General features: G+C 49.7%; 2 protein-coding genes across 11 annotated transcripts in view; one reads left to right on the forward strand and one right to left on the reverse strand.

The window, feature by feature from the left end:
- Window positions 1-11,514, forward strand: part of AOPEP (aminopeptidase O (putative)) — a 339,093-nt gene extending 327,579 nt beyond the window's left edge. For 4 of the 8 annotated variants that reach the window (XM_004777382.3, XM_045086107.1, XM_013048340.2 and 1 more), the window contains 3 exons: window positions 6,014-6,100; window positions 7,718-7,952; window positions 10,991-11,514. In XM_004777382.3, coding sequence (XP_004777439.1) covers window positions 6,014-6,100; window positions 7,718-7,948 — 318 coding nt within the window. In that variant the 3' untranslated portion in view covers window positions 7,949-7,952; window positions 10,991-11,514. Of the gene's footprint in view, window positions 1-6,013; window positions 6,101-7,159; window positions 7,953-10,990 lie in introns of those variants that run through there. The other 4 variants (XM_013048336.2, XM_013048337.2, XM_004777384.3 and 1 more) reach the window with 4 other exon arrangements.
- Window positions 11,515-18,199: 6,685 nt separating this feature from the next.
- FANCC (FA complementation group C) overlaps window positions 18,200-27,680 on the reverse strand; it is a 286,431-nt gene continuing 276,950 nt past the window's right edge. For all 3 annotated transcript variants that reach the window (XM_045086109.1, XM_045086108.1, XM_004777392.3), the window contains 2 exons: window positions 19,512-19,691; window positions 18,200-19,109 (listed from right to left, as the gene is read on the reverse strand). In XM_045086109.1, coding sequence (XP_044942044.1) covers window positions 19,539-19,691 — 153 coding nt within the window. In that variant the 3' untranslated portion in view covers window positions 18,200-19,109; window positions 19,512-19,538. The remainder of the gene's footprint in view (window positions 19,110-19,511; window positions 19,692-27,680) is intronic.

A 27,680-nucleotide genomic window follows, 5' to 3' on the forward strand; every position in this document is an offset into this window, starting at 1 on the left:
CGCCAGTGTTGCTGAGTGAGGCAGGGCTGTGGCAGTGCCATCTCATGTCACAGCCTCCTTGTTAAAAAGCCAAAGGCAATTAACACACTTTGGGACTTTTGGGGGACACACAGACTTTAATGGAGCTGTGGTAAGTTAACAGAAGGGCATCCCCATCACTGTTTTTGATCAAAGGTTTGCGGGCTACGCTACACTAGTAAGCCCAACAGCGGCAGGCATCGAAAAGGAAAAACACAAAATAATATATCCATGTTGAACGCTGCTGTGAAGATCATCAACGTTTGAAGATAAAACAAGGGAAGCAGTTCCCTCCAGAGCCACAGGTGCTTTTTCAGGCTTGGACAATGATGTGCACCAAACCAAACCCTGGCTCCAGAACAACAGTTACAGAAGCAGCGTGGCTGATTTCCTCTCTCTGACCTGCGCTCGTGTGTGTGGTGGGGGCGGCTCGTGGTGAGGAGAACCAAGCCTGGGGGCATTAACTGAGTTACCAGAACTAATTTTTTTTTTTTTTTTAAGATTTTATTGATTTATATGACAGAGACACAGTGAGAGAGGGAACACAAGCAAGGGGAGTAGGAGAGAGAGAGAAGCAGAGCAGGGAGCCTGATGCAGGGTGATCCCAGGACTCTGGGGTCACGACTTAAGCCAAAGCTGAGCCACCCAGGTGCCCCCAGAACTGAACTCTTGTTTTTACGTCTGCAGCAGTGTCTGCTCAGCCTTTGTGAATCCATTTATTCTTCAGGCACAACAGTTCTGAGTCACTGGTTTTCAAACTTCAGCTCTGAGGAACCCAGGGCCCTACAAGTTTATGGTTTATTTTAGAGGTGTTTCCTCCCTGACGTGGAGGTTTTTAAACTGCTTGAAGAACCACTAACATTATTTTCTCTAATTTGTCTTTAGAATGTTTCAGAGTTGACTTTTACTGAAAGTTAGAAGAATGATGTTCAAGAAAAGTTTGAAAACCACTTTGGAAAACTAGTCTGTTAGTTAACAAGCAGACTTACAGGGAGCATTCCCATAAAGAATGTTTTATTTCTTTGAAATAGCTTCATGGAAAACATAAAAATTAAGGGAAAAAAGAAGAAACTTGAGGTAAAAGCTATAAAACAGCCTTAAGAATTGTGAGGTGTGACTAAGTATGGGATCTGGGTGTGTGGTGATTCAGAGGGAAACTCCAACAATGTGGGGAGACTAGGAGTGAGCTGGTGTAGGGGGTCACTCTTCCCAAAGACTGCGTTTCCTTGATGTCAGGTCACCTGTCCATGCATGATGCCTTATATACGCATTTGTGCTGGGCCCACTGGCTCGAGGGTCACTCTGTTTCTGAAGGAATTTAACCCACAGTGAGAAAAGGACTCAGAGGCCCCACATTTAGGAATGTACTAGATTTCCCAGCAGGACCAGGATGGAGGCCAGCTCACGAGCCGGCTCACGAGGACCTCCCAGCTCTGTGTACTGTGACCTCATGCAGGTAGCTTTGGGGCTTGAATGTTTACCAGCACCCCTTCACCTCGCCTCACTTGGGGACCTGGGGTGCAGACTTCCACCATACTAAGCAGGGGTCAGCAAAGTATAGCCAGGCCAGCCCCGCCCACCCAGATAAATAAACTTTTATCTGAAGATAGCTGTGCCCACCTACTTATAGACGTCTAGGCCGCTTTGGCAGTACAGTGGCAGATGGGCAGCAAAAAGCCAGAAACACTGTCTGGCCCTTGACTGAGAAAATTTCCCAACTCTTGTTCCAGAGTTTGGTAGGAAACTGGTTCTGGATACATGAAAATTCTCAGGTTGAAAAGACATTGGGGTGGGGAGTGGACTTATTCTTCAGTAGTCTCTCTCCTGTTTCCAGGAGAGAACAACTAAATAGGGGGGAGCCCCGGCATGTCCTGATGAAGGTTAGGGTCGTATCACACAGAGGCCCCGTTGGGTCATGGGACTTGTCCTCTTGAATCTGAGACATGGATTGGGAATACAAATGACCCCTATGAGGCAGGTCCCAGTTTTTGAGCACCACGGCAGGTGAGGGGAGCGGACCAGAGGTAGTTCAGCTCAGCTGAGCCTTTGGGTAGTAAGGACTTCCTTGAAGTGGCAGAAACACCATGGGGCTGGGGCTAAAGGCATGGCTGAGCTGAGTGTTCTGTCTCCACAGGTGGTTTGGGAAATTCCCAGTGCCTGGCCCCTGGCCCCCAGGCCTCTCCGCCCCTCTCTGGGGGCACCCTTGCTGCTCCTCCCACAGGGAATCTCAGACTCCTGAAACCAGTCGCTGGGCAGGCAGAGCCGGGGCCCAGAGGCCTGGGGACCTCATGCCCCTCACCCCCTCTCCACCCGAGAGCCCAGCCCTGTCTGCACCTTCCCTCGCAGGCCACTCTGCCTCACACAGCTTCCAGGCCACCCTCTGGACCAGCAACCATCTGACAGGCACCTTGCTCTCATTTCACCAGTTAACAGCACTTCCTTGAGATGATATTCCGAAGGTTCTATAAACTCAGTAAATAACAGAACTTGTGAAGTGAAAAAGCCAGAAATATGCCACTTCTGCTAAGATGACAAGTGCTCACTATATGGGACTCTTCGCTGCGCTCGCCATGGGCAAACCTCAGTCCGTCTCCACAGCAGCCACAGGAGCGGCGCTCTTCTTCCCCACCCTGGGGCGCAGGGCCGTGCTGCTGGGGCTGAGTGGCAGACCTCCGGCCTGGGGCCTCGGGCCCTGTGGCTCAAGGCATGGTGGGTCATGAAATCAATTGAGTAGACCATTAACCAGCATAAAGAAAAAGACAGAAAATAGCAGAGTGAGGGCAAGGATTCTGCGTGTGTGCGTGTGTATCCACAGGTGTACGTGTCAGAGGCAGGATCCCTTTTGGATACCCAGACCCTGCCGTGTGCGCGCTGGCAGAGCAGCAGGAGGGAGGAGGGTGCGGACCTGGGACCAGGCTCTCTGTCACTTGAGGCAGCGCTGCCTCTCTCATCCCCTTTTCTCATCCTCTTTGGGTTCTGGTTCTTCTGCTCCCCTCTCTTCCTCCCTCCCCAGTGCTGCCTCACCCCTTCTCTGTCTGGCTGACCACACTGATGGGCTTTGGAACTAGGCTGTTGGCTGCCTGGGCCCTTCTCAATGATTCCCGGCATGAAGTTGGAGTGAGGTGAATTTGAGTCCTAGTTCAGAAGGTCATTCCATGTTTTCAACTCTTGACAGAACTGAACTACAATAAAACATGGATCTTTTAGTGTGATTTGATCCATGTTGGCCTGTGTGAGCGCCTACAACACTGAAACTCAGGAGTGGGACCCAGGAGCCACAGAGGCTGTGGAGGCATGCGAGGCGCAGGCGCCGTTGGGGCCGTGCACTGTGCTCGGTGAGCTCACTGAGGAAGTTACAGGGCAACCACTACCCCATTATTTAATTAATTAAATAGAAAATGAGGAAGAGCGGACATACAGGATGGACCACTTTCTCCTCAGAGGCCTGCCCCAAATTCTCTGGCCCTGGCCCCCCAGCACAGAGAGCCTCACTCTCTCTAGTTCCAATGAGGGAAGGAGTGTGAGACACCTGTGTGACGGCCTCTGTCAAAGATTATTCAGGTTTTTCGGGGATCTGGAGAGGGAATATTCTGTCAGTACCCACTTTGGAAATCTTGCTGGGAAAAATTGAGACAAATGTCATTTTGCTGCCAGTTTTTTGGGAAGATGACCCCCCCCCCCCCATTATGTGTGGTGACAAGTGGCCATGTGGATTGGGTCCTGGAGTTTAGGAGCTAAAAAAATGAGGGTTTTCTTTGTGAAAAAAGTAGGAAGAGAGGTAAAAGCCCTGTGTGTGAGCAAGAAATATCTGTCAGTCCCTCAGCCTCACGCAGCATCTCTGTGATGTCTTTTAAACATCCTGTCACTGAAATATTGAAATGCACTGAGCTCTTCTGTAAAGAAAAGACTCATTGTTTTTTTTGCTCTTCTAGGGGAGGGGATGCCGGACTGTGCTTCCTGGATGCCATGTTGGCTTTCGGGGGTCAGAAGACTAGATCTCTTATTAATTGTGACAGTAAACTATTTTTAACAGTAAGAGAAGTGAAAGTGCTGGCTTCTTGTTGGTGTCAAAGAGCCTTTCGCTTGGGCCTCCTGGACCTTCGCCCACTTGTGGTGGGACCACCCTGCCTCCTGCTTGCCTGGAGGCCTTATTCTGCCACAAAATAGGTCCCCATTTAGGCTTTGTTATTCCTGTCCATGTGCATCAGGGAGAGGCGAGCACCCGTGTGCATGGGCGGAAAGGGATGCTCTTTCCCGAGGGCTCTGGGTGGGGCGCAGAGCAGCAGTCTGTCCTGCAGGGTGGTTCTCCCCGGGGTCCTTCTCCTGGCCTTGCCGAGCTGGCCCCCATTTTCCGCAGGTTCACAGGGTGCTGCAGTGAGGACTGTGGCTGGGAGAAAACCGCGAAAGGGTGTCACACTAGTAGGACTTGGTTGGGTGCTTTCCGGGGCTCGGGAGTGTGGGGGTCTGTGGTTCTGGTTGGTGTAGTGTGACGAGTTGGCCTCTCAGAGCTCTGATCACTTGTCTTTTCTGTGAGAATATTTTAGGGCTGCCCTTTCCCTTTTATGGTCTGTTCACTTCTGTTGTCTGTGTAGGAAAGAACATCTTGTGGGAGATGGAAAGATTGCCAAGACCCATCCAGTCCAGACTCTTCCCGTTTGTTGTGATGCTCGGAGGCTATTCGCTCATTTCCATGCGCCTCTGAAATTCCTTCGTGGATGTAAAGATCATTGGCATCCTGGCATCTTGTCCTTGGATGTTCAAAGGGCTTGCTGCCCACAAGCAAAGGGCAGCCCCACCAGAACCGTAGAGTTAACACCCAGTCTTGGGGTATACTGTACCCCAAGGAAAGGGTTCTTCCCCAAAGACTTGTTTCTTCATTTCTACATGTTTTTTGTATATCTGTTTATAGTAGATTAAAGGAGAGATCCGGCCAGCAGTGGGTAATGATGTAATTTACAGGGGCCCAGCCGAAATGTTGAAATTGCTTATATTATCCCATTGCCACAGATGGATTACTAGGAGGGTCTTCCTCCTTCAAAGGCAGTAAAAACAAAGAGGGAAGGAAGGAAGCTTTTTTGGTGCTTGTCATCACTTCCGTGGAGGGCTGATGTTGAGGAATAGAAAGTGGTGGACTGTTTGCAATTGGGAGGACTTGGGGCAGTAGACCTGGGCCTGCAACTGGATTCTGAAAACCAAATTCGGGTAGGCTTTCCACCTGAAGAATGTGCCAGAAGTGCCAGGAGATGCTGGGGCTCTACCTCTACCAGCACTCTACCAGGCCACTAATGCTAGGACCAGACTCCCATAATGTCTGGAGGGGGCTGGGTTTCCTGGCAAATTCATTCTGGGAAACCTTGCATCAGGTGGATCTGGACTGAATGGCCCCCATAGTGAGCTGGGCTGTTCGTGGCAGGCTGTGTAGACGTGTGGCACTCTGCGGGCATGCCTTGGAGGAATACTGCTTGCAGCAGGTGCCCTGCTCTTTCCTGGCCCCAGGTGCCCACCCTACGGGCCGCAGGGGCGTGCTGTGCGTCTCCTCAGCAATGTGGACGACCATGGCTTCCTGCTTTCCTTGTGTTTATGGTCATGATCAGCAGCGTTGAACTGAATTGGTCCTCACTGGAAATTAAGCTGGCTGTGGTTTTGAAGAGAACATCTGTTGACTGCGTGTTGCAGGCAGAGCTGGGCTGGCTGGGCTGGGTGCTCCACTGCCTGGTTGTATCTTGTCTGGTTACATCTTGGTGTCTTGCAAAATTGTGTTTAAAAACCTCAGCTCATCTAACTGAACCATGTCACTTCTTCCCCTAAAGTTGACGGCAGGCCAGGAGAAACATGGTTCCTTTCTTTGTACATGAAATTAAACTAAAAATTTACAACATGTCAGCAACATTAATACAGTTGAGAGAGTAACTTTTGCTACTACAGATTCTGTCATTAGGACAGGCTGAGGAAACCCCCAGTTTGTTGCTTACTGAACTTTCTCTCCTTCCTTAAGGTTCGCCATCGATGGTGTGAACTCATTGTTAAGCACAAATATACAAAAGCCTACAAAGATGTGGAGAGGTTCCTCCAGGAGGATCAGGTAAGTTTCCTTTTTCAGCAGATGGGAATTCCTTTAATGCTGTCCCAATTGCTCGCTGCACTCACTCACACAGGACCCAAGTTGGGAACTTTTCTTGCATAACAAATATTTAAACATTTTCCAGAGATCTTTAAGGACTAGGTAGGAGCTTCTCTAACACATTTTGGAGCTGATTTTCCCCTCTCTCGGTGTCCCTTTAAATCATGAATCACACCCTTAGAAGCCAAATTGGTTTGACGTGGCTGTGGGCCACTGTCCTTACCACATGACGCACATGCAGACCTCACAGCATCACCAGGTCTCGAGCCAGGCCGCGGCTTAGCTGTCCCCCTGTGTGTCTGTGTCTGCAGAATGGGGCTAATCAGGGGGAGCCCCAAACACCCAGGACAGTCTGGTGTGTACCTGCGCCAGCCATGCCCTGCCAGGCCCATTTCCAGTGTCCTTCCTGCAAGAACTTTCCTCGCTATTTGCAGGGGAAGGTGGTCACCTTCCTGGGAGCCCGCAGGAAGCACTAAGGTGCACGAATATGTTTGGGGGTGCCTCCCTTGCCCCCTCTGCACCAGCGTGGCTGTGGGTGGTGGTGTGTGCGCCACGGATTCTGTCAGCTTTTGGAAGGCAGCCTGCAGCTCGTTGCTGTTAGCGTGACCATTGTGTGGCACCGAGCGAGCTTTGCGCCGGGCACTGTGGACTGACAGAATGGAGCCATGCTTCGGTGGCGGTGGAGCAAACAAAGGGACTTTTGAGAGGGTCCAAGTATGGAGGGGCAGCCAGTAGGGAAGGGCTCGTTCTTCCCACAAAGAAAAATACATGACTTTGTAGCACAAGAAATGTCACATTTGCACAGTTGGAGCAGAGGTGTTTAGAAACACAAACAGGGACAAAATGTAAGAAGCAACTTAAGGTTTCTTCTGAAACTGAAACTAACTGCTTTTTAAGAGCCAACACCTTTGCCAAATAAGGATTACCAAACTCAGCTTTTTCAGGGAAGAATTTTTGAGCCCCGGCCTACCACGTTTTTATCTTGCGATGAAAACTTCATCTTCTTTTAATTTGCTCCAGCAGAATGTAATCCATGGCATTACTGCTTGGAACAAGCGAAGAGGCAGAACCAAAGGGCTCTTGTGGTCTTCCAGGATATAACTGGCCCTTTTCCAAGCTGCAGGAGAAGTGCAGGGGTAGTGTTTGCTGCCTGGGCAGGGGCGGCTGAGGGGCTCGGACGGGCTGGGCTGAAGGAGCGGGCACTTTTTCCTGGGCGGTGGGACGGTTCTCCCTCCCATGGCGCATGTTTTGTGCTGGTGTTTGTTCCCCAGCTGCGGCTCAGGACGCCCTGGGAGGAAGTCTTGTGACCGCGTGACAGGTGCACGGTGCCTCGGGGGCTGCTTGCAGCCATGGGGATTTCTGTGGTGGGCATTGTGGGGACCTACCTGCCTGTCCTCATGTTTCCCACACAGTCCTCCATGGAGAAACGGTTAGGTCACTGAGGTTCTGTTGATGGAGCGGATAGCTAAGGATTCTGGGGGGATCAGTGTGAACAAGAAAGAAGGGATGGAAAACTGTAGGTTGCAGAAGTACAGCTGGTCAGCTGTCTCGTCTTTTGAGGGTCTTTGTAATTTCCAGGTGGGCAGGTGGGTGCACAAGCAGCACGGACCGCGTACGTGTGGACATGACCTTTCTCTCCCTTCCTCGCTGCGCCTCTGCGCCCTGCAGGCCATGGGCGTGTACCTCTATGGGGAGCTGATGCTGGGCGAGGACGCCAGGCAGCAGCAGGTCGCCCGCCGGTGCTTCGAGCTGACCAAGGAGCAGATGGACAGATCTTCAGCCGAGGTGGTGGCCGAGATGTTACTCTGAAGAGGTGATTCTCTCCTTTCCCTTCCTCCGACGCTCAGCTCTAACCAGAGATTCCGCGTCAGAGCCACCTGAGGTGATAAGGAGACGCGGAGCCACGGTCCTCTGCTCTTGCTTCGTGGCCAGTGGCCTGGGAGTGCAGGCGGCCCAGGTGCCTGCGGGCAGCACGAGGCCCGGTCTGGCCGGAGGGGCCCTGGAAGCAGAGGCTGCCACCCTGGCAGAGTAGCTCTCCTGCACGCGGTTTTGGCCAGTGGAGTTTTGTTCCTTATAGGGACAAAAACACAGGCGAGCACTTGGAGTAGGTGTAGGTGGTGGGCTGGGGAGGCTGGTGGAAGGACTAATCCAGCCATCCAGGTGAGCATGTTCCCGTGTTACCCTGAACGCTCAGCTCAGTGCAGATGTCTGTGTCCGGCCCCCCATCTGCAGAACTTGAGGGGCCTCCCGCCACAGTGCACCTCTGGACGGCTCTGTGCCCGGCTTATGTCTGCCCTTGTACCGGAGCGGAATTTCTCTGGTCTGCACGGGAGTGGGAGTCCTGAATTCTTCAAACTGCTTCTGATTAATAGTGCTTGGAATTGACCTGTTAGATTTACATCCTAGAAGTTCATTTTTAACTAGGTTTCTGCATTTTAAAAGTCATCCCAGTGGTCTGGGAAGCTCTTAGGTAGAACTGTGGGGTTGGAGCACAAGCCGATAATGGCTGCCATGGCTTTGGCTGTCTTCTCAGTTGTTCTTCAAGATTTTATGTGATATAATAGGGCCGAATTTTACATCTTTTTTAAACTTCTCATCAAATCTCAAGTATTTTTGATGTTTATACAGCTTCTCTACATGTAGAATTCTTAATGGTTATTTAATATTTTATGTAGATATTCTAAACCTGTTGTCAGATTTTCAGTGTGCTTCTGATGTTTTGCTGTTAACAAAACCATTTCTAACATGTTGAAGTATCTTATTTGAAAGAACTCTTGGTACTAAGAAGAAAAAGGGGTTCTGAAAAGTATGATCCTGTTCTTCCAGAAGAGTCCAGGAACCATGTTTGCCGCCAGGAAAAGGAAATAGTTGGGAGTATTTTCTACGATTGTACGTCTTGTAGTGAAACAGCGGTGTGCAGCCCCCCTCCCCCCGCCCATCCCCGTGATGGCAGCACATCCTAGGCCGAGCTGTGCCAGCAGAAAATACTGCCTTTCTTGCCACCACCCTTGTGCAGCTGTAGTATAAATCCTATTTCTCTTAGATTTTTATTTCGTGGAGAGTTTGGGTTTCTTGAAGACTGCATACAGTGGGCTGGTTCCCCCGCCATCCCCTTGCTGCTGCTTGTGGGGAGCCATTGTGAGTTTTCAGGGTAGCCCTGGTCACAAGTCTGCTCCCTTCTGTCCCTGCCCCTTGTGGATGAATGCAGGGCCACATGCACGCCCCTTCTGTGACTGTGGCACCTTCCAGCAGGAGACTCCCCAGCCCCACTCGCTGAGAACCCAGGCCCCTAGGTGGAAGTGGCGAAGCACACAGGGGCAGCTGTTGGTTGCATTTTTCATTTCATTTTCCAAAGCTGCATGGGTGTGTGTGTGGTTGCTTCTGAGTCCTTTTGCTGTCGGCTAAGCCTCTAGGACACCAGGTAAAACGCCCAGCAAGCCACAGTCAAGGCCACGCGGTAGCTAGAGGGTGGACGGCGGCGCCCGGCATGGGCGGAAGGCGGCGCGTGCAGTGTGGGCCGTGAGCAGGCACAGTGCTGCTCCGAGTGCTCTGGCTGCTTGGGTTCCTGGCATGCTGATTTGTGACTTAAGATTAAAATCACATTGCCAGGGATTACCACGCAACCATGACCTTGGCTGCTCCTCCAGAAGCCATAGTTCTCTCTCTCTGCAGTTCGGAGAACAGATGCATCTTGTAGCTCTTCTCCGGAAACAGAAGAAGCAACAGCCGTGGAAGATGCTCGGCAGCCTGTTCCTTATGCCCAGCCGACGACCTCTCTGCCGAGGTGCAGAGCTTAGCTGATTGGTGAACAGTGACTGGTTTCCGCCTTGTTCACAGTGGCTAAGTTCTGCACCTGAAGAGAAGGTGAGATGGGGACAGTTAAGTCGGAGCTGCTGGGGCAGAGGCCGCCCTGAGTGGCCCACTTGGTGCCAGGCGCAATTCTGGAGGATGCGAGACCCGCTCAGCTCTGAGGATGCACTTTCTCCTGTCGTGAATGCACGAATATACCAGAAGTCTGTGGAAATAATAAGTCAACTAGTTAGACATCTGCCTGAAAAGTCAAATGTGTTGAAAGCTGCAAAAATTCTTCTTCTATAAAAACTAAAGCCAAATGCATCACCAAAAAACCAAGTTAAAACTATGTCAGCAGTTGGTTGCATGTGAGTAGGGCCGGTGCTTTCCAAGGCGGCCCCTGGTTTCAGTTTCCCCGAGCACGGTAACCTCTGTTTTGTGTCCGCAGCCCCCCGCAAGACGGCGCCGCGCCCCCAGCTGGGGCACTGCTTCCCGGGCTGCCGATTGGACCCGCCCTCCGGTGCCTACTGAGCTGATATCAGTTCTCATTTTACACACTGGCTCAGTTCAGCAGGAACAGGAGTCGAGCCCTCGAGCAAAAAGCCTTCCTGTTTGTAAGTGCCCAGAGGCTCCGGAGCTGGAACCGCGCTCACACGAAGACCTCACGTCGGTGGCGGCGGCGGCGCCCGTCTGTATGTGGCCCTGGGGTGTGGATGCTGGTGGAGTCCTAGCACTGTGTGGACTCGGGGGATGAGCTTCCACTCCTAGAGGCAGAATGCAGTTAGCGCTGCGCCGGACGCGGGCCGGGCCACCTCTTTGTGGCGCAGAGTTCAGGCTGTGGAAGCAGGTGGAGTGAAGGGGCCTGAGCTGTGTGGTGGAATGAAGGCTGGGGTACGGCCGCTGGCACCCCACTGGTGGGGTCGTGAGGTGCAGCCGGTCTCGTCTCTCCTCCCCCAGGGTCCTCTCCAGAGCGGAGAGCAGAGGCACGCAGAGGTACAGGTTTACAAGAATTCCTTCGTTGTTACCAGGCAGTAAATTTTATTGGTGTTTCCTTTGCAGGAAAGATCACAGTGAGATTCTTTTTCATGCATCTACGCCTAGCCCTAGTGGAACCAGGATTGCGTTGACCCTGGACATCAAAGAGAGGGTAATGGGGCTGCTAAAGCCGTCAGCCAGCAGCATCCACGCCCTGGTGCTTCTCTTTCCGGAGGCTGCTCTCCCTGGAGCTCACGGGCCACATGGTGCCTTTTTGTCCCTTGCCCTGAACTTGCCACCTCAAGATACTGAATTTGCATTGGCTCTCTTCCATGAGGTGAAGGCACTTCTTTCACCCAGATGCTGAAAGCTGTCAGAGATACATTGGGAAAGCTGCTGGTCGTTTTGCATTGATCCCCTCAGCACATGGCTGACCTGGAGATTTCCAGCATTCTCGGAGGTCACAGTTTCTGTATCCTGGGACCAATGATGATAATTCTCTAGATCTGTTGAGATTCTTCCAAAATGTTAATACTCTTGATGTAAAAGGGCAGGGTAAGAATCCAGGACATACTCAAAATAAAACGTAATGGATTATTCTTTTTGTATTCCTGTGTGCTTCTGAATTTAATGTTTTTTAAAATGAGAAATGGTGTCACCCAAGGGGTATTCTTTGCAAGCTGGTCTCGTCCCCCTCCTACCCACTCACCTCATCACTGTCCTGGGGGGTTGCTGTCCCGGGGCGGCTGTGGGAGACCCTGCTGCTGGCACCTTTCCCGCGTGTGCCTGGAAACCAAGCTGTGGCGCCACTGTGCAGCCACCAGGCTGCGTGCTCGCCACGGTCCCGAGATGGTGGCCCCAAGCCCAGCTCCCCGGCCGTGTACGGGACCCCGCTGTGCATCTGGCCTGTGGGAGGAAGCGTGGCTTTAACACATTTCTTCATCAGAAGCTCTTGGTCTTCAGAATTCTTTAAATGGTTACTGTTATTCTATAATGTTTCCTGGGGGGATGTTCTTTGATGGCCTCATGTGCTCTGCATATGAGGATATGTGCTTTGTGTACCACAGTGGCACAAGAATCATTTTGATTTTTGAATTTGAATGTAAGAACGCTGCTTCCTCTGCAGACATGGAATAAATGGTCTGCGTGAGCATGTCTGGCCCTGCCAAGTGGGGCAGGAAGGGACCGGGGGGCACAGGCCGCACCTGCCCATGTGCACACAGCTGCTCGGTATGTCCATGTGGCTGTGAGCAACCAGTTGGCCCAGGAGTTAGGTGACGCTTGTTTTTCTAGAAACAACTGAGGCAGGGCTGAGCCACCCACCCCATGCATGGGATTTTACACAGAGACCACTAATTCCCTTGCTCCTGTGATCCCAAGTCAAGGAGTTACCACCGGTAGGTGGTGGCCCATCCCGGATGGGGCGGCATGGGGGGGGGGTGGGTGTCACCTGAATGAATGCCCCTGTCACTACCTTGGCTGAGTCCTAGGTGGTGTCTGTCTGCTTGGCCTGTGGGCACCGGGGTCCTTGCCTGTGCCTGGGGTTTCCCCCACAGGAACGGGGTTGGGGTGAGCGGATGCTCCGAGTTTCCTCAGAATCCTTAGCGGGTTTTCCTAGCTCAGCCCTCAGCCGCTCCTCCAAGGGCTGCACCTGAGCCTGGCCCACATGGCGGGATCCCTGGTGTGCGCCCAGCAGCGAGCAGACAGACAGCTCGGCCTAGCGTGCTGTTTTCCCCACGTGCCATCTGATTGCAGAAAAGCAGCTTTACGCTGGTAGCCGTGGCGGACCACCCGGGGCGTGTCAGAGGATTGGAGTTAGAAAGCCCACTGCCTTCCTGGGTTGCTTTTCTCCACAGGAGCACAGAGCAGCTTCTACGAATGGCCTTGGAGTGGACGGGAGAATATACAGGGGGCCCAGGAGCCCTGGGGACAGAAGATGGGCTACTGTGGAGACCAGGGTCGGGGTGTGCCGGCGAAGGAGGGAGGCTGCATGGCCCAGGTTCCCATGGCAGGACCGCCCCCTCCCCTAAGATCCCCCAGACAGGTTTAACTAGACAGATCCCCAAGGTCCCCTCTTAAGTGACAGGATGTGAATGTGGGTCCACATGGCTCAGGATGTCCCTCCCTGTGACAGCTCCTCATGGTCTGGATTGTTCACTCTTAAGCTCTCCAGGGACAGCTTACCTGTCACCCTGCGGGCTGAGGTTAGGCCTGCACTCCTAATCCGATGCACTGTAAGGACGGGCCTGGGTGAGGCCAGGGTCAGGTAACACCTGCTTTGGGAAAGAGGCATCTGGAGTAGGGCACAATTACATCACCATGGAGACAGCACAAAGACCTGTCTGCCTGGCAGTCTTGTACCTTTCTGGGTGGCAAAGGTCCTGATCTCCACTCCCCTAGAATGCCTTTCTGGCCTTAGCAGTTCAACAACCCCTGCTGTTGTCCTTACGTTAAGCAGAAATGGAGGGCTGAGTTGCCCCCCAGAAGCAGTGTGAGAAATTGAGAATAAACCTGCTTCCCAAAATGACCGTGTGCCCCCCACAGAGGGCCCGGGACAGGAGGGGCCGCTGGTCACCATAGGTCCCTTGGCTCAGTGAGAGCACTCCCTTGGGTGGTGCGTCAGTCTGACCCTGAACCACACTCAGCCTTTCCTGGTTGTCCGGAACCAAGCACTTCACAGGGGTGGTTTGGGGCCCCCCCGCTAGCACTAATCCTTTAGCAGGCTAGTTCCTTGTGAGGTACCTGTGGCTCGCTGAGACCTTCCTAGAACATGGGGGCCACTGAGCAAGCCTGCTACCCCCAAGCCAGGCCACCTAGCACAGAACTGGTAGGGTGTTAACAAGCAGCAGCAGCCTTGCTTACCTGCCAGTCAGCTGTCCCCAGAGCCAAGGACTCCAGAATGGAAGCGCTCCTCCACCCCTTAGGGAGCAGACCCTGTGTCTCTGAAGAGCAAGTCATGCTGGGGACAGGAGCACAACTGCTGGGTCAATCCATGGTTGGACATCGGAGGGGCCAGGCCTCCGATGTCCCAGGGGTGCTCCCCACTGTACTGCCCAGTTGGGCTGAGGGGCTGAGCTTCAGAAAGGGGGTGGTGAAGGGACATCCCCAGGATCCCTTGCTGCCCATTCGGCTCCCCCCACCTGGCCTCTGGGCTTTGGGCAGTGGCTGGGGCAGAAGCAGTGCCAGGTGCCCAGGCCGAGGGGAGAGAAATACAAGGGAAGAGGTTTCAGTTCTCCCTCTTGGCCTCTAGTTTAGGATGACAGGGTTTCAAAGCACTTATTTTTACTAGAATTTCAAATCAAAACATTGAAATAATAGTCTCCATCCTAAATGAGGTATAGACATGGCACAGTAGCAGGCAGAGCCCAGTGCCCCCAAGTATAGAAACCAGAAATAGTAAACTGTGTCCCTAATCTTCAACCATCCTTTAAAAATGAAGAATAGAGCTCCAAAAGAAAGGTCTCAGACAGATGTTTCCAGAGCATGCTGTCTTCCTCCCCTGACCTGCCTGGTTCAGCGTGGACACTTGGTAAATTTTAGCCCGAACACAGGGCGTCCAACATGATCAGAACTGTGTTCTGGGCCAACACTTCATAGTTCTGTAACTGAGTGGCTGCGTGGGAGAATGAGGGGCATAAGAGGGGCTCTGCCCACCCCTTCAGCAGGGCCAACCCGCACTGGGGAGGGAGCAGCCCGTCCCCACACGGCACCATGCCCCGCTGCCTCTGCTGGTGGCCTGGAGCAGCAGGGTCCATCCCACTGCATTCCTGAGCAGTCAGGGAGAGGCTGCCGCAGGTGCCAAGGGCGGGTGACAGCGTGCAGCTGCTTTGGCATTGGATGGTCCCTTGGAGTGTCCTCTCCCCATGGCACCTGGGGCTGAACTGCCTCTGCAGAGAGTGGGGTGGGGACCCTCTGTGCAGGACCCAGCTGTGGCAAAGCCTCCATACCGACCAGAGCCTTGACTTCCTGGAGTCTCTTCAGCTGGAGGTCAGGGCTGGGTGGGTAGAGACGGCCTATGTGGCTGAAGCTGCAGGGAGGTGGGGGCTTACAGCGCGGTCTGGACCTCCCAGGACAGTGCTGGGGAGGGGGGGAGGGGGGGGCTCAGTGGGGAGGGCATGAACTCTTAGCCCCCCAGGCCATGGTCTTGAGGACAATGACCTCGGCCTTCCCATCTGGGCCCTGGGGGTTTACAAGGTGGAAAGGAGGAGAGACGGACTGGGGCTATTCACGGGCAGGGTTTTATAGATCTTTTCCCACCCTGTGGTGCTGTCTGGGAGATTGATTGGCCAAATGAGGCATTTCTGTTCCAGTCCAGAGGGTGTAAAAAGAGGGAGGCGGCCATCGGCCCAGCCTGGGGGCGGAAGGAAACCGGGAGTTCCCAGGACCAGGACCGGCCAGGAGCCTTCTGCTGGGACGGTGGGTGGGCATCGGGCACCCTGGAGTCGGAGCAGGACAGAGGCAAACAGGGCCCTCAGGAGAAGACAGCCAGAGCAGCCCGCTCTTGGGAGCCGGGCCTGGAAAGGGTCGGTGACAGCACCAAAAACGTGTGTGTAGTGTGCGTGTGTGCATATGTGTGTGAGAAATGCAAAGCAGAATGCAGAAATGCAGATAAAGTCCTCTCTGATCACATATTTCCATCGATTTCAGACAGTGCACAGAAAACTGACCTGGCTCCTGAAGCGTGTTGGAGAGAACAGGAGTTCAGGCCTCTGGCTTCTCAGCCCCAAGGACTGGGATGGGACAGGCTGAACTTCGGGGATCTCCCCAGCCTCTCCTGGCTGCTCTGCCACTTCCACTGTCACAGCCGAGGGGAGGTGGGTGCAGGGCTCCCTGCCCTGGCGGCTCCTCTGGGCTTGGTCTGGAAGCAGAAATGCAGGGTGCACACCACGCTGTTTCCCTAAGTCTTCTTGGCGCTCCTTCTGCTGGCCTTTGGCGATGGGTCCACCACTGTGAGGCCCGGCCCCAATGGCATGGGTGGTGCCGAACTGCCCAGAATCTCATGTTCCAGAAAGTTCTTTGTGGCTCTTAAGAGTCTTCCCTTGTTGCACTAGGCCTGGCAGAACAGGCCATGGAGGCAGAAGTGACTGTCCTGGCTGCTCCTCAGTGTTTATTTTTCCATATAAATTTTGGAATCGGATTATCTGGTTCTCTTATTAGGATCCGCTTGAGCCTAATTTATATCTCTGTAATCGTGTTTCTATAAGGACATCTTTCCAGAAATAATGAACCACCAGCTAGAGCAATGGTTCTTCATTGGAGAGTGGGCGGGGAGGTTCCCTGAGACATTCTGGTCTCACCTGGCTGGTGGGTAGTGGGGAGAGGCCAGGGATGCTGCTCCCCGTCCCCACAGCACGCAGGACACCCGCCACAGGCTTACCTGCTCCACACTGTTCTAGCGCCGCACAGAGAAACAGCCTCACGTGCCCACACGCTGTCTGCCAAGGGCTTTCCTCTTCCTTCCCCTGCGGAGAGGTCGGACCGTTTCACGGGCTCAACCATCTCTACTGCTCTACAAGGGCTCTGAAAACCTCTATCAGGTTCATCCCAGACCCAAGCTTGAGGTCTTGGAAGGACTCCCCACACTCCCCTCGGGGCTGCCCCCCAGGGGCGCAGGCCACACTGCTGCTGGGCCATGGCCCCCGGGGGTGCTGGCGGTCTTCGGAAGCTTTCCCTTCACAGTGACTTCACTAGACACTGAGGTGATGCTGAGCCAACTCCGAGTCCCCCGGGCTGCGTTCCAGTGCACAAGGCCACCCCCACGCTGCAATGGAGAGGGGGCAGCAGGAGTGCACAGAGACATTGTTGCCAGTGGCAGTTAAATTCTCTCTACAAATTTGGTAAAAACAGATATCACGAGCACGGTGCTGGGGCCTCTCCCGGGGCCTGTGAAAGGCCAGGGAGTGGAAGGCCCTGAAGCTCATGGCTCATCAGTGTCCCGATAAATCTGCCCATGGTCTTAGCAGCCCCATTCTGCTGCAGCTGGGTCTGCCAATGACCTAAGAGCAGGTCTGGTGCAGGCTGGTGGGAGAGACAGAACCTGATGTCCTTTTTCTTCTTGTAGGCTCATCAGGCACGTCTCCACTCGGCAGCTTTCTTGAACTTGCAGAGAAAAGCCCAAACTGAACTGGAGCCAACCCCTTTGTTGAGCAGCTGAATAGCCACCTCTCCGGGTTTTCCGTGTCTGAGACCATTAGGTGTCTTCCTTGTGAAGCCACTCGTCAGTGGCTTCCCCTGCATTCTCACCAGATCCCATTTGTAGCTCGAACCCTACTTCTTTGAACTTCAAAAAACGGAAAGACCCCAAATGTCCAGACTTTCCCCCAGTCCAAGGCAACTGGACGAGGAGGTGGCATTTACTAGCTCCTTCTCAGCCTGCTCCAGAGTTTCTCTGCCCTGACTCCTGTGGCCGCTGGGTGCGGACTTGCTCAGGAGTGGAGGGAGCGCAAGGCTCCTGGCTTCCTGGGCTGTCAAGGGGAGGGAGGGCTTCCAACCCGTCCACTGTGCGCTCCCCTCCATCTGCACTTTGGGAGACTCCTTCCTCCTCAGCGAAGTGAATGCAACGATGCACAAGCCCTTCTGAAGAGGTCGGCTCATGCCCCGCTGAAGACCAAGGCCTGCCAGCGAGGCCGCACAGCTGTCCCTCCGGTCTGGGGCACAGTCCCGCTTCCCTGTGTTTCCCCCTGTGAAGCATTTCTCTCCTTGTTAGTGACTTTATCAAGGGGGGAAGGGCAAGGGGAGAAAGTAAAATCAGTAAACAAACTAGTACCTGCTGTCCCCTTGATAAAAGCCCTGACAGTCGGTGGGGGGTCACTCCAGACACAAGAACCACCAGGCTGCCAGAAGCTCACCAGGGCGAAGACTAAAGCCCCATTAGATCAGATAGTCTGGTAGGGCTGGCTCAAATGTCCAAGGCTTAGGAGAACTTAGAGGCTTTGTAAAGGAACTAGAGATACTAGAAAAAGGCTGAGATAAGGTCAGGACAGGAAGGAACCTTCCAGAAACGCAGCTTGAACAGTCTGAGGTGGGTAAGTCTTGCTGATATTGTTTGCTATGAAATAAGGCATGAGTGAATTCCCACCATAGGAGCTGGATTCCTGACAGGCACTTACGGTAGGGATTCTCCAGGCTCCCACACAACGGTCCCCTTCTTCATGCCCACAGAGGTTGCTCACAGCTTCCATGACAAATAACACAGATGTCCTCAACTCCAAATGAAGCCTATAACTCATTTTTCAACTACTGCACATGTTGATGAAACCTTTTTATATGAAAGTAATAATGGTGGTAGTTACATCTATTTTACCAGAACACTGCTTTAATTGCAACATTTCTCAAAAGGCAGGCTCAGGTCAAAAATTCTTGAATTTTCCAGAACTTTAGATGGATCCATATACCAAAACAGTAATACCCCTAAAACCACAACCTCTAATCCAAAAATGTTACTCCTGCCTCAAACAGGAGTCCAGACTAAGGGTGATTCAGAGATTACTAACACATAAATGAAGGTGGACAGAAAGTTCTGACTGACTCAATGACCAGAATGCACACAGAAAAGCACATAATCAATGCATATCAAGAAAAAACCTGAAAGGGGAAACATTTTTTAATTAATGTGAAGTAATATTGGGGTTACCAATTCTTTATCAGAAATTTCTAATTCCCAGGGCACTGGGTGGCTCAGTTGGTTAAGCATCTGATTTAGGTCATGATCATAGGTTCCTGGGATAAGGCACCTCATCAGGCTCCCTGCTCAACAGGGAGTCTGCTTCTCCCTCTCGCTCTCTGTTCCTGCCCCCCCGACTCATGATCTCTTTCTCAAATAAAATCTTAAAAAAAAATTTTTTTTTGAATTCCCACTTTGGTTAACTAAACAACTGAGATACATAATTGCTTCTAATGTTTCCAAAACATGTCCTATACTCTCCCGTCAACCGTTCTTGAGGTCATACGAGCTCCTTTGGTGGCAGCATTTAGCGAACAGAAAGCAAAGAGAGGTAGCACTGGAACCGGCTTTACCCCGTTGAAAAGTACTGTCCTCCACAGCAGCGCTGGCTTGCGTGCCCACCAATGAGCAGTGGTCCCGTTCGCTACGACTTTGCTATCAGTCTCAAGTGGACTCTGTTTTCCCTTCTAAGGTCCCCGAGAGGCTCCTCGATGAAGAATTTCTCAGGGAAGCAAGACAGTGTGGCTTTATCTCAAATCCCTGCAGGTCAAAAGAAACACCAATAACAGTAACATGATTTCTGAAGAAGAGACCTGTGCAAAAGCACGAAGTTACTTTCTAAACTGATCGGTGGTTCATGCATTTCTTGGTCCAAAAACTTTGAACCACTCAAGTCACAGTTGCATATCTTGGTTTGATATGAGGGAAAACAGAAGTAAAAATCTGTTCTCCGATGCAAGCCTTTTCTTTAGGGATTCTCTGACAGCTGGGCTGAACAGGCAGGGAATGCTCAAGGCACAGTCCAGTCATGAACAATAAACTGGACTGAGTTTGGGCTAAAGGACCTGTCTTCTCACTTCATAAAATATGGACCAGCAGATCATGCCAAGCTGTCTAGGGCTCATTCTCACTACTCATTCCATGAAGAGACAGTCTCCTTACCTCACGAGGCCGCAGGGAGCCCGGTGCCTACACGGCAGTGCCAGCTGGGCACAGCTCTGAGAGGAGTTCTCTGGCCAGCTTTCTCGGCCTTGTGGCTTCCATGCGGAGATGATCCCATCTGTACAAGGTCTGGTCAAGAAAGCCAGTCATCTCGTGGGTTAACTCATCAGTCGGAGCCAGCTGCAATGAGGACAGAGGAGAAAGAAAACTAACACACTAACCAGGCAGATTCACCTCTTAGTCCAGTGAATCAACCATACCCATCCTTCCCCGAAAAGCAGCTGCATTCCTTTTAGCTTCGAAGGGCTCTTGTTTTGTTTGCAAGGTGATTAGGGAGCAAGTCTGTTCTCAGAGGGTGGCCATCCAGTGGGCAGTGTCATTTCCTGGGACCACCCTCTTCGGACGGCAAGACTGAGCCTCAAAAGGGCTACAGAAAGGCACCGCATCTCCCGGAATGCCGTCACAAGCCGCGCCGTTACCCGCCGTGGGGAGTGACGGCAAGTGACCGCCCGCACACAGCTCACACTAACACGAGAGCTGTCCGCCGTGGGGAGTGACGGCGAGTGACCGCCCGCACACAGCTCACACTAACACGAGAGCTGTCCGCCGTGGGGAGTGACGGCGAGTGACCGCCCGCACACAGCTCACACTAACACGAGAGCTACCCGCCGTGGGGAGTGACGGCGAGTGACCGCCCGCACACAGCTCACACTAACACGAGAGCTGGAAACCGCTGGAAGGAAAATGCCACCTGTTTCCACACGAACAGCGAACAGCGTTATAAATGGCATTCTTGGGCTAGCAACCTGGGCCCACTTGTTTTTTAATAGCCATCTAAGGTTTTAACACCTGATTCTCAAGGGAAGCAGGAAATGCAGGAATTGTTAGCTCTGCTAAATATAGCCTCAAGGCATTCTTAGTTGTTGGTGCCTAAGTATTTTCCTAAGAATTTCAGCTCAGCAAAAAGGGAAGGGTGAGAATCTCACAACTGAATTGTGTGAATAATTTCCTGTGATTTTTTTTTTTTTAGACACAAGCACATGAAGAAGCCCTGATTCTGGAACTGATCTATATACTCACTTTGTGTGGGACACTTTATACAGACCCTTCAGTCAAATGGCAGCTGAAGGTCAGCTTCCCACCCATGTCCACACGGGGCCTCTGATAGGGTGACCGCCTGCCCTGGGGCACTCGGACAATCCCACCGCCCCGAACCCCTTCAGCCCAGGGCCGCTGCTGTCGTGGACCAGGCACCGAGGCAGTCACTCTGGCAGCAGAGGATGCTGGGGGCACAGCGTGACAGCATGACTCTTCAACTCCAGTTGACAGGGGCTCTGCCAGGGTGTAGGGGGCAGGCCACTGGCCAAGGAGGGCTTCACTGTGACTCTTGGTGTCCATATTAACCACTGTGTGGGTTTTTTGTTGTTGTTGTTGTTTTTACTGTGTTATTTTAGTCACCATACATCATTAGTTTTTGATGCAGTGTTCCAAGATTCATTGTTCACATACCACACCCAGTGCTCCAGGCGGTCTGTGCCTCCTTAACACCCACCACCACGCTCACCCCTCCCCCTACCCCTCAAACCCTCACTTTGTTTCTCAGAGTGCACAGTCTCGCATGGTTTTCACTCAGAATCACAGATGCTGTGGATGACCTCTATCAGATACAGTCTGTCTTTGCGGAGAAACCGCATGAGCCTCCCTGGAACACTTTAAAAGAGTCAACCTACTTCCTAGGCCCTAAGTGTGGGGAGAGTGCCAGTGACCCCAGGGGCTCCCCTGGGCTGTAGCCATAACAGCTGACTGTGGAGGCCACCTGCCCTGACCTTTTGTCCCCAACCTTGTGTCATTTTCACGAGCCAGGTATGGTCTCTAGTTCTGCATGCCCGCTTCCCTGCAGCCCAGGCAGGCAACCTGCACTGTGGGCTGACGTGCATCTGTCTAGAGATGAAATTCATTTGAGTTCAACAACTATAGATCTGAACTCTCTACTTCAGATGTGAGCTAACTTTTACCTGGAACTTCTGTGGTCCAGCAACAAAGATGGCAGCAGAAGGAGAGAGAAACATGAACTCAGGACAGGATGGGAGGCAGGAGAGAGTGAGCCTCAAGGGCAGGAGGAATCCCAACACCACCTGAGCTGCTTCTGCCTCGTCCTCGTCAAAGGGGCACAGAGGAAGTGAGCAGGGCAAGAAACCTAGTAGCCAGGGGAGCAGAACACCAGGCATGATGGGGCAGGGCTTCCACGGAAGAAGTTCAGTGGAAATTCTCAGAAGCCCAAGGTGGGAAGAAGCGGATTACTGGGGCCTATGCAGGAGCCCAGGAGAGTAGTGTGTAGGGAGGAGGCTGGGGTGTGGGAGGCCACAGCTTTTAGACAGGGCTCAGACACACAGCCCCTGCTTTGCACAGCCTAGAGTGTGCACAGCTCCCCAGAGTTGATGCAGGGATAAGAAGGGTAAGACCAGGAGCTCAGGAGCTGTTCTGCTTGGGCCTGAGTTCACATCAAAGCTGGGTCACGGATGGGATCCTGAGGGCTCCTGGAAGAGAAAGGCCATTTCACCACAGCCAACACCTCGACCATTTGCCACTACCTGCTCCCAGGCCAAGCAGACCTAGCCCAGGACTCCTTCCAGGGTGCTTTCAGAGAGAGGAAGTGATGCGATGGGGGATGAGGAGAAACCGTGAGAGGCTGGCACCGTGCAGAGGACTCCTTCCATCTGTCCTTCTGTAGCTGCATCAGCCAGGATGCCTTCAACCTGTTAAGAGCCACTGCAGGAATCCTTCCAGTTAGGAAGTCTGGTATGTTACTAAAAATAGTTTCAAAACACCCACAAGGACAGTGTCCAGGAGGTTCTCTAGATCATGATGGATGGGCTCCCAGGTGCCCAGACGGCTAGCACCTACTAAAAAGCCAATGTGTAAAGAGAACTACTGTGTTTTCCCTTCAATGAATTTTTTTTGCAGCCGAGCAGAGTTATGATATTTTATGAAGACTCACTGGAGTTTTCCAACTTCACTCAGCCTCTGGTGTAGGTCAGCAGCATTAATGTATGTCTAGGACTGGACTGTTTTGTGGGAATGGGCTGCCAAGGAGAGGCAGCAAACATAAATTTGTGATAATACTCTATCTCCTTATTCACAGCATCTTCTCTACGGGGTGACTTACGGATGATCCAATCTGAATATGGACTGTTTCCCCAGAATGGGTGGATATGTGATTGGGGTAAACGGATGGGTATTCTCTGGGCCACTTTCTTCTTTTTACAGGCCTGCCATCATCTCCATGGTTTGTGAAGCAGGGCAAACCCCAACATGGGCCTGCTTCTCCATTCCCAAGGTAACAGGATAGAAGCAGAACAGGAACTCCCTGAGGAGAAGGAGAGCACAGGCTCCGGGAGGAAGAGCTTGAGTCCCAGCTGCCAGGCTTGAGAAAGCACCCTCTGGGCAGCAGCTCCATCCACAGGAGGGCATGGTCTGGAGGTCAGAGATCAGGTAACCAAAGTACCACCAGTGTTTTCATGATTCACAAGTGCCTGCTGTTGACTTATCATGTTGAGAAATAATTGCAATATCTTATTAGTTTCAGGCTTATATCGTAGTGATTTGATATTTTTATATGTTATGAAATGATCCCTGTGATGTCTAGTTATCAGGTTGTCATACAAAGTTATTACAATAATACTGGCTATATTCCACATGTTATACCTTATGTCCTCATGGACTTATTTTTGTTCATTTGTTTTGTTTTTTAGATTCCATATGTAAGCAAAGTTGTATACTTGTTTTCCTCTGCATGACTTCTTTCACTTAGCATATACCCTCTTAGTCCATCCATGTTGTCTGCAAATGGCAAGATCTCATTCTTTTCTACAGCTGCATAATATTCCATTACATTCCATTACATATACCACCTCTCCTTTATTCATTCATCTATTGATGGACACTTAGGTTTCTTCCATATCTTGGCTATCGTAAATGAAGCTGCAATAAACAAGGAAGCATATATCTTTTCAAATTAGTGTTTCCATTTTCTTTAGGTAAATACCCAGTAGTGGAATTACTGGAATGTATAGTAATTCTATTTAAAAATTTTTTGAGGACCCTTCATACTATTTTCCACAGTACTTGCACCAATTTACATTCCCTCCAACACGGGAGTTCCTTCTTCCACATCCTTGCCAACACTTGTTTTTCTTGTTTTTGATTCTAGCCATTCAGACAGGTGTGAGGTGATACCTCATTGTGATATGGATTTGCATTTCCCTGATGATCAGTGATACTGAACATCTTTTCTTCATGTCTGTTGGCCATCTGTATATCTTCTTTGGAAAAATGTCTATTCAGGTCTTCTACCTATTCTTCTTCTTCTACCTTCTACCTATTTTAGGTGTTTGCAATCTTTAGATAAGCTATCTAGCTGATCTCCTGCTAGCTGAAGTAGTCTCAGCCTGCTACTTCTCTGCCATCTTGACTCCTCCCCCCCACCTTCTACCTATTTTAAATGAATTATATTTGTACTTTTGGTGTAGAATTGTGTTTTTTAAAAAGAGATTTATTTATTTGACAGAAATAGAGACATACTGAAAGAGAGGAAACACAAGCAGGGCTACTGTGAGAGGGAGAAGCAAGCTTCCTGCTGAGCAGGGAGCCAGATGCAGGGCTTGATCCCAAGACCCTGGGATCATGACCCAAGCCAAAGGCAGACCCTTAACAACTGAGCCACCCAGGTGCCCCTTGGTGTAGAGTTGTGTAAGTTCTTTATATATTTTGGATCTTAACCCTTTATCAGATGCTATTTGCAAATATCCTCTATTCAGTAGATTATTTTTTCATTTTGTTGATGGTTTCTTTTGCTATGAAAGCTTTTTATTTTGGTGTGATTCCAATAGTTTATTTTTGCTTTTGTTTCCCTTGTCTGAGGAGACACATCTAGGAAAATGTTGCTAAGGTCAATGTCAAAGGGATTACTTCCTACGTTTTCTTGTAGGATTTTTATGGTTTCAGGTCTCACATTTAGGTCTTTGATCCATTTTGAGTTTATTTGATCCATTTTGAGTTTATTTTGGGTTTATACGGTGTGACACAGTGGTGCAGTTTCATTCTTTGGCATGTAGCTGTTCAGTTTTTCCCAGCACCATTTATTGAAGAGACTGTCTTTTCCCCATTGTAGATTCTTGCCTTCACTGTCATAAATTAGCCATATAAGCATGGATTTACTTCTGGGCCCTCTATTCTGTTCCATTCATCTGTGTGTCTGCTTTTGTGCCAATACCATAATGTTTTCATTATTATAGATTTGTAGTATATCTTGAAATCTGGGACTCTAATACCTCCAGCTTTATTCTTTCTTAGGATTGCTCTGGCTACTCAAGGGTCTTTTGCGGTTCCATACAAACTTTCAGTTTATTTGTTGTAGTTCTATGAAAAATACTATTGGTATATTTTGATAGGGATAGCACTGAATCTAGAGATTGCTTTGGATAACATGGATATTAATTCTCCTAATGAACATGATGTATCTTCCTTTTGTGTCATGTTCAATTTCTTTCATCAATGTTTTGTAGTTTTCAGAGTATAGTCTGTCCCCTCCTTGGTTAGTTTATTCCTAGGTATTTGATTTTTTGGAGCTACTGTAAATGGAATTGTCTTCCTAATTTCTTTCTGCTACTTTCTTCTTAGTGTACAGAAAGCAATATTAATTTTGTATCCAGCAACTTTACTGAATTCATTTATTCTAATAGGTTTTCTGGTGGAGTCTATGGTTTTCTATGTGTAGCATCATGTCATGTGCAAATACTGAGAGTTTAATTCTTCTTACCAGTGTGGATGCCTTTTATCTTTTTTTTTTTTTTCTTGTCTGTGGACAGGGCTTCCAGTACTGTGTTGAATAAAAGTGGCAAGAGTAGATGTCCTTGTTTTGCTCCCAATCTTAGAGGAAATCTCTCAGTTTTTCTCCATTGAGTATGATGTTAGCTGTGGGTCTGTCATATACAGTCTTTACTGAGATACCTTCCATTTACACTTAACTGTTGAGAGTTTTTATCATAAAGGGGTGTTTAATTTTGTCAGATGCTTTTTCTGCAAATATTAATATGATCATATAATTATTATCCTTTGTCAATGTGATGTGTCATTAAGATTGATTTGCAAATACTGAACTATCAACCCCAGAATAAATCCCATTTGGTCATAGCAAATCATACTTTAAATGTATTGTTGAATTTAGTTTGCTAATATTTTGTTAAGCATTTTGCATCTATGTTCATTAGGAATAGTAGCCTGTTATTTTTTTGTTTTGTCTTATATTTTGCAGTGCTTTTGGTTTTGGAATGAGGGTAATATGCTGGCATCACAGAATATATTTGGAAGCTTTCCTTCTTCTTCTTCTACGTTTTTGGAATGGTTTGAGGAAAACAGGTACTAACTTTTCTTTAAATGTTTGGAAGAATTCACCACTGAATCTGTCTGGTTGTAGACTTTTGTTTTTTGGGAATTTTTGATAACTGATTCAATTTCATTACTAGTAATTGTTCAGATTTTCTATTTCTTCCTGATTCATTTTAGGAAGACTGTATGTTTCTAGGAATTTATCCATTTTTCTGGGTTGTCCAATTTGATCTCATGTAATTTTTCATAATAGTCTCATAATCCTTTGTATTTCTGTGGTTTTGGTTATTTTTCCTCGTTCATTTCTGATTTTATTTGGGTCTTCTCACTTTTTTTCTGCTTAAAGGTTTATCAATTTCATCTAACTTTTCAAAGAACTAGCTCTTATTTTCACTGATCCTTTTGGTTTTCTTTTTTCTTTCTTTTCTTCTTCTTCTTTTTTTTGGTATCAGTTTCATTTATTTCTGCTCTGAACTTTAATATTTCCTTCCTTATACTAACTTTGGGCTTTGTTCATTTTCTCCACTTCCTTTAGGTGTAAGGTTAGATTGTTTGAGATTTTTCTTGTTTCTTATGGTAGGCCTGTATTGCTATAAACTTCCCTCTTAGAACTGCTTTCACTGCATCCCAAAGATTTTGAACCATTGTTTTCATTTTGTCTCTATGTGTCTTTCTGATAGCCTCTTTGATTTCTTCATTGACCCACTGGTTCTTTTTTTTTTGACCCACTGGTTCTTTAGTACCATGTTGTTTAGCCTCCATGTGTTTGTTTTTTCTTTTTTCTTTTTTTCTTGTGATTAAGTTATAGTTTCATACCATAGTGTTTCAGAAAGATACATGTGTGATTTCAATCTTTTTAAATTTATTGAGATCTGTTTCATGGCCTAACATGTGGTCTATCCCGGAGAATGTTCTGTGTACATCTGAAAAGAATGTGCATTCTGGTGTTCTGGGGTGTAACGTTCTGGGGCTGCTCAAAGACACTGTTTCCTTATTGATTTCCTGCCTGGATGATCTAGTCAATACTACAGGTGGGGTGTGAAAATCTCATACTGTTATTGTGTTACTGGCCATTTCCCCCTTGAACATCTGTTCTTTTTGCTTTACGTATTTAAATGCTTCGATGTTGGGTGCATAGATATTTATAGTTGTTATATCCTCTTGGTAGATCAATGCCTTCTCATTACATAATGCTCTTGTCTTTTGTTACAGACTTTGTTTTGAAGTCTGTCTTCTCTGATATAAGTATTGCTACTCTGCCTTTTTCTCTCTTTTTTGTCTCCATTTACATGGAGTATCTTTTTCCATCCATTCACTTTCAGTCTGTATGTCTCTTTAGGTCTGAAGCAGAATGTCTTGTAGGCAATATATACATATATATATGGACAGTACATACACACACATATGTATATATACATACATACATATGTATTTATTGCCATTTTGTTCATTGTTTTCTGGTTGTTTTTGTAGTTCTCTCTTTTTTCAAAGATTTTATTTATTTGAGAGAGACAGAGGATGAGCAGAGAGAGGAAGAAGCAGACTCCCTGCCAAGCAGGGAGCCCAGTGCAGGACTCAATCCCAAGAACCCTGAGATCAAAGGCAGACGCCCAACCGACTGAGCCACCCAGGTACCTGGAGTTCTTCTCCTTTGTCTCCTGTTCTTTTTCCTTATGATTGATGGCTTTCTTTAGTGTTATGCTTGGCTTTTTTTCTCTTTATTTTTTTGTATCTATTAAAAGTTTTTGGTTAGTGACCACCATGCGGTTCATATGTAACATC

Source organism: Mustela putorius, unplaced genomic scaffold (genome assembly GCF_011764305.1).
Source record: "Mustela putorius furo isolate JIRA1106 unplaced genomic scaffold, ASM1176430v1.1 tig00000876_pilon_pilon_pilon, whole genome shotgun sequence".
In the NCBI taxonomy this organism is placed as follows: domain Eukaryota; kingdom Metazoa; phylum Chordata; class Mammalia; order Carnivora; family Mustelidae; genus Mustela; species Mustela putorius.